General features: G+C 38.3%; 1 protein-coding gene across 1 annotated transcript in view; it reads right to left on the bottom strand.

Moving 5' to 3' along the window:
• The window catches only part of TTC3 (tetratricopeptide repeat domain 3), a gene marked incomplete at its 3' end in the record, with an annotated part of 43,331 nt that extends 31,009 nt beyond the window's left edge, over nt 1–12,322 (bottom strand). Inside the window, exons 1-8 of the mRNA XM_010149259.1 lie at nt 12,248–12,322; nt 8,997–9,042; nt 7,662–7,794; nt 7,173–7,260; nt 5,883–5,936; nt 2,937–3,060; nt 1,908–1,993; nt 1,038–1,132 (exon numbers count right to left, since the gene is read on the bottom strand). Of these exons, the coding sequence (XP_010147561.1) occupies nt 1,038–1,132; nt 1,908–1,993; nt 2,937–3,060; nt 5,883–5,936; nt 7,173–7,260; nt 7,662–7,794; nt 8,997–9,042; nt 12,248–12,322 (701 nt within the window). The remainder of the gene's footprint in view (nt 1–1,037; nt 1,133–1,907; nt 1,994–2,936; nt 3,061–5,882; nt 5,937–7,172; nt 7,261–7,661; nt 7,795–8,996; nt 9,043–12,247) is intronic.
• Nucleotides 12,323–12,670: the final 348 nt, after the last annotated feature.

Raw genomic sequence — 12,670 nt, 5'->3', positions numbered from 1 at the left:
ATGGAGAATGAGAGGGGGAAACAGAATATGTTATCCAGCAACCCCTCGATAGGAAACCAAGGTAAGATACAGCTAGTTAAGGTAGGAGTGTGATGATGAAGCAGATGAAAGTCAGCTCACGCTGGGGCAATGAGAAGGGGAAGGCCACGCACAGAGCGGATGGAGGAGGATTCCCTAGCTGCTAGACATCACCAAGCTATCCTTCACCTTCCAGCAGGGTCTTAAGGACAAAGAACAATTTCTAACAAACAGCTGTAACAACACCTCAGCTCTACCGCCCCTGGAAACCATGAGATTTCCTTTGCCCTTTCCAAGGCATGGCATTGCCTTTGCTCTTTCTCCAAATTCTGCTCGTTCCTCTCACGCATCAGTTACCCTAAGCAAAGCTGCCTTAGCCTGCTCCATCATCTCAGTCACTTGACTGAAGTCAGCCTACCCAACTTTTCAAGGAGGCTGAAATCAGCGTGAATTTGGGATTGAAACATATCCTTCTATGTGACATAAGATCTCAAGCAACACATCAGCAAAAAGCTGATCCTTTCAATTGCACAATTGTAAAGCACAGTTTGCAGAATTAATTTCTTATGAAAGGTGGGACTTTCTGAATTTTACCATATTTCATAGACACCAGAACTTGTAAAAGCAGCATCTGGATGACTACAACACAGCAGCAATGACACCAAACAGGCGTTCTGTACCTAGGTTCACATTATGTGCAGATGACAGGAAGGAGGGAAATATGCAGAGGACGAATTCTCATTTAACCTCTGTCTTTCTTCCCCATTACAGGGCCCAGGGGAGTCTCCAAAGGCTTTCAGCACATGACATTTGGGAAGAAATTAAACCCTAACAGAACTTTTCGGGCAGTGAAAGTGCAAACCACTAGTAACAAGAAATGAGTTATGTACCTTTTTTTTTTTTATTAGGTATCATATCCCTCTAAGTAGCTCAGACAAAACTGTACAAAATCAGGATAAATCTGAATAAGCTGAATGCATGTGATATAACACAATCTTGTAAACCAGTTTCGTTCTTACCAAAACTCTATGGCTTTAGTATATGACATTATAGCATGATCAAAGTTTCCTTGGGAAAATTCCTCATTTCCTTTCTGTTTCATAGATTCGCTGCTCTGTGAAATCAGGGAAAAACAATTTGGCAACCACTGTAATTAAACTCCGTTGCAATGAGAAGAAAACACTTGACAAGAGACAGCTAAGTTTTTATGCTTGTAAAAACAGAATCTTACATATGCACTATTAGTTATAATTTAATACTTTCATTCACTGTAATTAATAAGCTTAAAAGAGTACAAATAAAAGTGTTACGTAGACAAGAATACAGTGAGCAATAAATAAAAAGCAGGGCTAACTCAGACGGTCTTGTGGGTTCCATAATACAGTCATTGAAAGCGATCATGTGTCAAACAGCAAAGTATGCCGCACACAGCACAGCTCAACCCGCTCCCTACTCTGCGCCTTTCAACGTAGCTCCTGAACTACAGAACTGTGGCAAGGAAGACACAGGAATTAACCAGTCTTCAACAGAAAAAACACCCCAAAGATCTACACTAAAGAAACACATGGCAAAGAATGAGAGCATCTTATGTCTGTGTGAAAAGGATCAAGTTGAACAATATTCCATCAATATTAAATACATGTCCTTGAGGGTTTTTTCAGGGGGTGAGAAGAGGAACACTCTTCAATACACACTGGCAACAAACAACTAATGTTCTGTTAAAGCAGGCTAGGATCTCTGGAGGTAACTATTTATGTCAGGACAATTACTCACTCAAGCTTTTGAAACCTTTACCTTTGATCATTTGGTCATGTTTATAATCTTTGAACATTTTAAAAAATAAACAAAATAACAACAAGAAACAAAAGCACAAACACATCTTCTCTCACCTTCCTACAGTTCTCACAGGTCACACCTTTAAATTCTTCAACTAAATTACAATCTTCCAAAGCAACTTTGGTAATATAACGCTTGCCTGCAGAGAAAATTCAGAAAAATACAGTGGGTGAAGAAGTTACCAAAAGACAAGAAGCAGGATTCATCTGCTGCTGCTAAGAATCAAGCTCTGTTTTCTGACTGGAAGCAAAATTTGACATATCAACTAAATAACAAACAAGTTATGCAACAGGAACATTCAAAAGGAGTTACTTATTATTGGGTAAGCCCAAACTAACTGCCTGCAGTCTGCAAAACATTTAAGCACTTGCCTAAGTTCAAGCAACCAAGTGAAACTCCACTGTTTTTTTTAAAGAATTTGCATTGTAGAGATTTGTATTTTAAAGAATTTGTATTTTTGTACTTAGCTGTAAGAAGATTCTTCTCTTTACACGCAAGTTCAATTTCCACCACCCTGTTACTTACTGCAACAACTGAGTTAGAACGCGCAAACGCAAAGAGACCAGAATGCAAGCCACTCGACACACATCAAAAACAGCAGGCCTGGGAGGTTTTTGTCATCTCAGCACAAGTTCTGCTGCTGGTGTTAATATCTTATGGTAATTCCCATGAGCTACGTACGCTAATTTTTGAAACATGACTAACATCTCAGTATTTTGACAAAATCCTCTGCCTAACATTTAGCGGAAAGACCTAAAAAATATTTTGGGCAACTTTCAACCTAACGCTAAGTTAAAGGGATACAAAGCGCATATACAGCTCATAATGGGTAAAAAAACATTCTGAACGCCCATTCAGTCAGAGCAGGTGACTGTAAATATAACCCACACTCAGAGATTCAAGGAAGTATTGACTGGTTCAAATAAGGAAAAAAAAAAACACCAACCACCAAGAAAAAAACCCACACCACTATTTCCCAGTCACTCCCAGAGTAATGTAATACATGCAAACATTAACTATCTCATAACTGCAAGACAGGTGACTTTCCTCACCATTGTTTCTTCAGGAGTGTTCATACTTACATTCAACAAAGAAAATCTCAAGATAGATCCAACCAAAATCACCAAGTTTCTCCAGCCGCTGCAGAATACCGACATCACCCGTGTACCTGACCCAATCAAGTGCATCCCCAACATCAAAGACACCCTATTTCAAATGAAAAGGAAAATAAAGGAAAAAAAAAAAGGTAACTTTAATTTTATACAAAGCAAAGTCTTACAACAAAAACAAACACCCCACAAACCAACAGCTCGCTGGCAATACAGCAGAAGTATTCCATGAGAGTACAACAAACCACACTACCGTACCACTTGCACTATGCACTTGTTCATGATTTGTTAGCCTTTGAAACAGAAAACAGCTCACAAATATAAGTATCTGGAGAACTCAAGCACAGCATAATCAAGCATATTCACAAAATGCAGTCATTTTTTCATTCCCCCTGGAGGCCGGGGAGCGACTCAAATTGTAAAATTGATCTAGAAAGTTCTTTTTGATGACCACACACAAAATTGCTTCAGTGTGAAGGGACAAGCCTGATTAGAAGCAGCAACATTCTCCAGGCCCTTAGACACGCAGGCCAGGACTGAGACTTAATTCCGTAAATCATGACTTCCATTCAAATTCAATTGTTTAAGCTACAAAGCTTTATCTGAAGGAGAGAGATTGAATAAATAATGTCTGTCACCTGGGATACTCCCACATTATCTGAGCCTACAGATTTTAAAAAATAATTAAAAAACCACACATGACTACGACAAGTATCACTAAAAATATGGGAACAAGGTTATCCACCAGTAACATACAGTTGCACCTATTACACTTCTCCTGCTGCTACTATCACCAATGACACTGTCTTTTAACTTGAACGTTTTTATTTTAACTTCTGCAGTTAACCTACAGCAGGCAGCAGAAATAAGAAAGTAGGGAAAAAATGACCAACACAGGGAAAGTAAGGGTGTTCAGGCCAATGTTTACAAGCTGAAAATGTAACAGGTATGGTTCTGCTTTACACTGAACCTGGTAACGAAGATGAAGCAGCAGGTTTCCAAACGACACCCTTCCGCAGCCATTCACAGTCCTTCAGACTGAGGCAGTACCACTCTGAGAATCTCATAAAAGATCTCCTCCTAACCTGCCTCTGAAGAGAAACATTTTTGCATCATTTCAGTGACCAAGCTTATCCCTACCTGTCGCCCTGTAGCTGCATCACACAGCACTGCCGTCGCCAGTTAACAGGCCACAAGCTTTGTACAGTTTGCAAAACCACAGGGTTGTAAACTGTCAGGCTTATGCTGAGCTTGCTGTGACCTGCTCAGAGCTCTGTTTTAGAGCATGTTTAGAGCTCTGTTCAGAAAGCAATTTTATTTCTGAGCAGATGGCTCTGACTAATTTGGTTTACTTTTGTATGGTACATCGATAGCTTTCATACAGACAGTAGTAACAAGTACTTAATGCTGCTGTAACTAACATAACACAGTTTAGAGAAACAGAAGACAAATATGACAGAGCATGGGCTGGAGACAAAGCGGTTGAGAGGAGTACAGGCACAGGATAGTAGGAGATGGAGCACAAGCTGACACTGGAAAACCAATGGCTATAAAAAAAATGGCCAAGTTAAAAAAATTAGAGCTGGACAAAACTGGGCAAAAGCAGTTTCTAACATACTATAGATAGTAAAATCATGTGTAACTTGAAACTGCAGACCAATGAAAACAAAGAGCAGTTATAAAAGTGCATTAGCAAACATTAAAAATGAACCTAAGTAGAATCCAGAATGAGGAAGAAAACATCAACAGCAGTCCTTGCAGCACAAAACTCCAGGTAGTGATGACTATACTCAACACCCCACACACAGAGACACCAGACAGAAGCCATTCATTTTAGGATCCTAAGCACAAGACCTGGAAAAGGGTCAGATAGTGGGAAGAATGTATATTACAATTTTAGCTGTATTATCATTAAAGAGTTTTTCTGTTTAGCTGTGTTAATTTCTTCGTTTTCCTTCCTCTTCTGCAATAAATAATTCTGGAAGATCTCAGTTATACCAACAATAACTTCCTGCCTTCACTTATAACATGTTTGCCTTTTTTCCCATACCTAGACTTGTAGCATCATGCCCCAACACCAGCACAGAAAGAGAGAACAAAGCAAGTTGCACCACAGACACAGGACTGTGTGCTTATGGGAGAGAATCTAGAAACCTTCAAGGCTGAAAGTGCAGTGAGACATCTCAAATGAATAAGCCTTCAACAAGTGGCACATCTCGCTGATACAGGAGGGCTGACCTGGGCACCAGCTGCACAGCCTAAACCCACCTACCACACTGCAGGAGCAAACTCCAAGAGTTACCACTTAGAATCATAGAATCATAGAATGGTTAGGGTTGGAAGGGACCTTAAAGATCATCTAGTTCCAACCCCCCTGCCATGGGCAGGGACACCTTCCACTAGACCAGGTTGCTCAAAGCCACATCCAGCCTGGCCTTGAAGACAGCCAGGGATGGGGCATCCACAGCTTCTCTGGGCAACCTGTTCCACTGCCTCACCACCCTCTCTGTGAAGAATTTCTTCCTGATATCTAATCTAAACCTCCCTGATTTCAATTTATACATTAGTATAGTATGAATATACTATACACTATACAATATATAGTATATATGAATATACTATACTATATATAGTATATATGAGTATACTATACTTAGTTCAGCATGTGAACTACCCCCAGATTTCTCACTCATTTTGGTCTTCTTACACAGGAGATATTCCTGTCACACACACAGGTTCTGTTTTGTGGCTCAGAGCTGCAATGACTGGCAATTCCAGTCCTACACGCTACATATTCCAGAAACTATAGACTCAATTTATTTACACAAGCATTTTAAAATTTTCGATATTCATACAAATATTTTATTTGTATTCACACATAAAGCAGCATTCCTATTAACAACAACTGGAGAAACTCACGTTTTCTATTCTGCTGCCAATTCGCAGGATGTCACCGATAAAAGGTGGAACGTTCTGGAAGAAAGAAAACAAAAAAAACAAGTTATTAAGCTCTGATAGGTCATGTTCAACTCAGTAACATTTTCTGTTCTGCTTGAATGCAGTATGATTTAGACAGTTGCTCTGGTCCATTTCAAAGTTTCGGGAAATATTCTTGTGTTCAGTAGCAAATCCCCTACCGTTTTTGTTGGAAAATAAATAAATGTTGATGTAGAAATAGAGAATGCATGGATGCTATGACATCTGCTTAGGAAAGTCAGCCACTTTAACCACTTCTGCAGTTATCTACATACCAAAGAACCAGCTGATACATCCAATGAAAACCATCCAAAACAACAGTACTTCCTCTCCTGAGATCTTCTGTTCCTCCAAATAAATTTTACTATTGGATATACAATCTTTTACAGGAAGAAGGAGATACAGGCTGAGGAAGTAAGAAGAGGGAAGCAGAGGTAAACAGGTGAATGGGAATATACACAGACCCTCTCGTATAAAGATCAAATGGGAGACTACCAGAGGAGGAAACAGCACAAAGAACCCGTCACATGAGACAAAGTGGAAAAACTGCAGGGGCATCCTGAGGTACAAGGAGGTGAAACTAGAGCACTTGGACAGCCTAAAGGAGGAAGCAGCAAAAAGAACGTAAGGAAGTATGAAACCAAAAGATCAACACAGTACCTGAATACCTCGTCACAGAAAGTCATATAACAGCAAGGCAGACTCTAAAAGTGTAGCTGTAGTTGAACACAGAATTTCAACAAACCATTTTTTTTAGAAGTGTGTCATATCTAAATTAAAAAAAACCCAAACCTTCAAACCAAAATCCTTCAGCTTCTGTGCTTATTTCTTTTATCATTCTCTCCTTTGCACAGTTATGTTTCCGTTTTAAGTCAACAACAACAGCAAGTTTTAAACATAACTTGTTCAAAGAGAAGAAAAAAAAAAAGGTATTTAACTTGTTCATCAGGGAACGGTGACATTTTCCTCACTAATATGACTCTCCTAGCAATTTACAAGGGTTCCAGTCAAACGTATTATTGACTCTGCAAATACTTAGGAAGTTATCCCAACCGCAATAAAGCCTATGACACACTTTCTTTCTAGAAAGCTGCAACTCAACTCTCAAATGATTTATTCACTCCAGTAGAATGAAGTGTCCAGTTTAAGACATAATCCCAAAATGCTTAAGGTAGAGAATTAAGTAATCTATTATACTTGAAAACTCAGACAAAGTTAAAATGTAGTACTTACAACAACTTTTTTTATTAAATCAACAAGATCTTCCAAAACTTCTAATTCACAGAGTCTCTTCCAAGTCTGGTCTAAAAGCTGTGAACTGCTTAAAAACAGAACAAGTTATTATTTAGAAAAATAGGTCTTAATAACACGGTCTTATTTACTAATATTTATGGTAATTAGATCTAAGCAAGAGCATGGTTACAAAGTCAAATCAAGCCCTTCTTGGGAGGGAAGCTGCAAAGCTTTTGGTACTCATGAAATACAGGGCATCCATTTAAGTACTTCAATACACCTTTAGGTTTTAAACTTCAGACACCCAATCTTACTATTTTCATTCATATATTCAACAACCATGCCTTCTGACCTTCACTATCTTCGTCTACTGGTAAAAACATTCCCACAGACAATTTAAGCACTACCAGAAGTGTACAATGATCTTTCACAGCTATCAAAAAAAATAGTAAAGGCTGATGAAATCATTTTGAGAATATGATTACTTACCTCCAATCAGCTACCACATAATTACTTTCACTTTTGAAGAGAAGAGGCCAAAAGATGCGTATTTTAATAACATTGCAATATTCTCTTAATACGTCAACCGGCTGACTGCACCACACTTCACAGGGATCAACATCTTCGAGAAAGCAGGAATTAGAGTACACAATTCAGGCATTACAAGTAATCAAAGTCCAAATAAACATTCAAAAACATCAATTATTTTCATGCTGTATTCCTAGGTAATATCTAACCAAAACAAGAAAACTTGAACACATTAAATACACCTGGCAATTTGAGTTTTTTTTAATAAATTGAAGGGGAGAAGGAATTTAGATGGATGTAAAAATAGGGACCTGCTGTCAGGCCTTACATTCCTTGCTCAAGGAATTGCCTGTGTTCTGAATTTTACTGACATAATTCATTGATGTAACTCATTATAAAGGAATAAGTGCAGCCTGTGTCTAAATGAGGAGCCTAACAAAGGCTGTGAGATGTTTCATGGCAATAAGGAATGCTGTTTTCAAGATAAAACATGAGCCTCCTCTAACTATACCCATTTATATATTTTCTGCAGTAAAGCCAGAGCAGCATGGCACACAGCAACACACTGCAAAAAGATCAGCAATATTATTCTTTTTTTCTCCAGAGGCCATTGTGTGTGTGGTGCGTGGCTCTTGCAAAAAAACAAAACCAAAAACCATTTCCCCTCAGAGACTGTGTTTACAAGGTCAAGATCCCTATTAGACTATTGAGGTGGCATCAAGTATTCAAGTACTCTCAGAGCAGAAGTAGTATTATATGAGTCTGAATAAATGCAAAAATTCATTTTACACAGCTGGCTGTGTTCATCTGAGTTTCTTACAGGTTAACACTTATATAAGTGAATACAGCTTTGAACAACTTGACATACTCTTGAGCCACTTGCTTTTCTGCAACTATTACAATTTTTTTTAGCATTATAACTGCAAAACTTTACCTACAAAGATCAACTTCAAAGCGTCTTTACATGTATACAGCTAAAACATAGCTACAATTAAAACACAGGTAATGAACACAAGCCCTAAATTTCCATCCTCGTAACACTAATTGCACATATGTACGTATTACTGACTATTTGCACTGTTCTCACAAATGTGTAAGTCTTCTGCACATGCCATTAGGACAAAAAGATGAGAATTCTACCCATGTAAAAGCATATACCATTGCTTCTGCCCAGAAGTAAGAGTTTCCTACTTATTCGGACAAAATAAGGAAAAGAAGTGAAATGGCAATCAAAAGATCCAAGCACGGCAAAAAAGTGCATCAGAAAGTTATCTAACATTGGTTTAGTTTACATACCTGTTTTACGCTTATGTGGCGACTGCTGTACAAACACTCCGTGACCCTAAAGATAAACATATTTTTTAACATTGCACATACTGTAAATAAGCACATACTATAAGCAATGACTGCCTAACTGTTTCTAAATATTAAACCAATATAAAATGTTTCGATCAGGGGAAGGGAAGAGTAGAAGTAACTTTTACTTTTTGTCACCAATTCTTTTCCTCAAGAAAAGGTAATTACTGAACGTATTTAGACCAGTAAAAAAAGAGAGCTGTGGTTATATCTTCACAACCAAGCAGCATGATCAAATAGGAAACGTCTATAAAGCAAATTATTTCGTACTGAGCAGCCTACTTTCACATTATATGCTCTTCAATGGGTTGTAGTCTGCACTGGTCCAAATCTAGGCCCAGAGACAGAGCATCCATTCGTGGGCAATGCACATTTCCCATACTCTTAATAGTACCTTCTAGGTCAGTTTCATTCCAAGTAAATCCCACTAGCACACTCCAAGACCTCTTCACAAGATAAGCCAAAACAGGAAAGACAAGGACAATTGGAATATTTGCTTCAAAAGTGTTCTCCTGACCCAAACTAAAATACTAACGCAGAGACATTAAGAAAATTAATTAATAACTAATTAAATTATTTAGTTAACTATTACCAACTATGATTATTTAATAATTAACTAAAATACTCATGCACACACCACGGACCTAGACAAAAAGTAGTAGTTCTACGTCTCTACTCATTGTGAACAACAGCTTTTAAAAAAATGTCAATACTGCTCATTCAGTGCTCACCAGCACCCCATTATCTTCTAAGACCAATATGATGTGGGTGAATTTCCCATGCTTTTCACACCCCCCCATCCCATTTCCCCAGGAATAAAATACTACTGGTATTCCCCATTCTCCCACGTGTTTCTGCAGTTCTGCCAACAGTTTTCTGAGGAAAACAAGGGAACGTAAATTCTGCAATATTTCACATTACCAAACAATAAACCCCTTTGAATCCAATCTTTGTAATTCACATTAAGCACAGCCAAAAAGGCAAACAAACCAAACAAAAACAAATAGGGGGGGAAAAAATGCATGTTTACTAGAGTTATCTAACATAATGACTTAGTTGCTACCTTATAAATAAAAATATTTACCTGCATATCCATTTAAAACAACGTCCATAGATTAATAGTTATGACTGGATGGGAAAACTTTAAATCATCTAAGTAATGTGTTGAATCACACTAGACTAGTAGTCTAAAAATTAATAATTCTCAATCAGGTACTAGACAGCAATATAATGTTCAAGAATACCTAAGGGAACATGTTTAAGATGATAATGCAAGTTTTCAAGAAATAATAATTAAGTTTTGACAGTTAGTGCATGTATATTTAAATAAATACATAAATATTGAAATAAGTGGAGTGAGTAGTTGAATTACTACTTCATGGCAACATAATACTACTTCAACAGGTTTAAAACATAGTACTCTCTACAAGCCTCTCAAGCTGAAGAATAAGTGACTTCGTTCTGTTTTACAGATCCCTAGGAAGTCTATTATTTTAACAAACAAGACGTGTCATTCAATAAGTACTACGTATCATGTCTACATCTTGCACATTATTATTTCAAAGAAAGGCAAAGCTACTTCTGAACATGACTGGAGAAAAGTATAAAACCAAACTAACCACCAAACACATCTTTCATAGTTTCCTTATCAGACCTTCATTCTTTCAGTGGCAGACTTTCTGGAAATACTAGCATGCTGTGCAATGACTTACTAATTTGACCTAAAGTGATGACAGGCAATCATGTGATTTCACCCAAAGTAGCATTTCTGAACTCTTACAACATTACATGTAAGCCAAGGCTTACTCTCAAGAACAAGGTATTATGAGACTGACATATTTAACAGACCAGGACACCCGATAACGAAGAGGAAAAAAATTAACTATTATTTCAAAATCAGTTTATCTTGAAAGATGACTGAATGTCTCCTTCAGCGTGGATTTTGCTACAATATTTAAAGACAAAACAAGCCACACACTCCCCCTCTATACATCAAACCCAAGGCAGTATGCCCACTAAAGCAAGCCTGGAAACCAGGAGTAAGCACTTCAACAGAATCAAGGGCTTTCTTTCCATAGCACAGCAGACACATCACTTTAAGGAATAAAATGTCTAGTACCTTTTGCAAACACAACTGGTAAAGAACTTTATTTAGCCCATAGCCCCCCAAAAATAATCGTTATTGATACAAACAACTTCCAATGAGACTCACTACTCTAGTGGTAATGGTCCCTTGTAAAGACACAGCTACACAGGTAAGAAATTAAATTTGCCTGTACTTTTTATTTCTGCATAGGATAACAACTAGTAGGGCAGCTAGTCTGTATTTGGCAGCAGCAATACTTACGATAAATAACTCACAGCTGAATTCTACAAGCGGCAGAAAGATTAACTACCACAGTGCTTTCTAAAGCTCCTTAGGTATAGCAAGAAAGGGAAAATAAAGAGTCAAGGAAAGCATTCTTGGAAGTATTAAAACATAAGAGTTCTACAGTTAATTCTTCCTGAAGAGCTTCGTGAGGCACTGGAACAGGTTGCCCAGAGAAGCTGTGGGTGCCCCATCCCTGGAAGTGTTCAAGGCCAGGCTGGATGAGGCTTTGAGCAACCTGGTCTAGTGGAAGGTGTCCCTGCCCATGGCAGGGGGGTTGGATCTAGATGGTCTTTAAGGTCCCTTCCAACCCAAACCATTCTGTGATTCTATGATTATTCAACAAAAGCAACAGCTAAATAATCAGAGGCCTTACTGCGCACAAAGAACTAGAAAAAGAAGTGAGAGATTACAAGAACAAAGAACACTGTAGTTAATTCACAGACTTGAAGTTCCATGAACTAAGCTGTGATTGCTTTGCAATTAAAGGAACTGAATCTGCCACTCTGAGGTGTATCGTCCCAAACATGTCCTGGACACATGACCAACAGGTTGGTCAAGTTCTGTTAATAGGACCTATTCATCATTGTCTAGTTTACACAGCTGTATATGCATTCAGTAAAGCTCGCCTGATGGAGGATACAGAATCTCTGTGACGTGCCCCAATTTAGTACTTTTGTAAATAAGTAACATAGAGTGGTATAAGATATCTTTGCATCAGTTTGAATTAATCAGTGCTAGCAAATACTTGGCAGATCAGATCTGGATATAAACCCCCGGGGAACATCTTACAAGCTTTTCATCTAGTTTCACACCTACTTACCAATTCACAGCAAGATTTATCACCGACATAAAAAGCGAAGGCTGCAAACGCAGATTTAGATACAGGTTCACCCATGGTACATGATCCTAAAAGAAAAGTATTATGAGAAATACAAGAGAAGGAGGCAAAAGGCAAATAACTCATGCCTTTCAGGGGTTAAAATGATCGCAACACTAAATAACACTTTTGAAAAGTTTAATGGAAGATACCTGTTCCTATGTTCACACGGCATTGATCAATCTCTAAAAAAGTAACCTAAAGCATAAATTAAAAGCTAGTTAAAAAGAGTAAGTCCCTGACAGTAGTCCACCACGCGACCCCACAGCTGACAGGCTGCAGAAGGAAGGGCAGTTTCTACCCGCCAGGTCGGGGCCAGCATCTCAGGAATTATTGCCACATCCCGGGAGAGCGGAGCGAAACACC

Source organism: Eurypyga helias, unplaced genomic scaffold (genome assembly GCF_000690775.1).
Source record: "Eurypyga helias isolate BGI_N326 unplaced genomic scaffold, ASM69077v1 scaffold7643, whole genome shotgun sequence".
NCBI classification, from domain to species: Eukaryota; Metazoa; Chordata; class Aves; order Eurypygiformes; family Eurypygidae; genus Eurypyga; species Eurypyga helias.
Note: the sequence above shows the minus strand (reverse complement) of the source record. Positions and strands in the feature narration are given on the sequence as shown.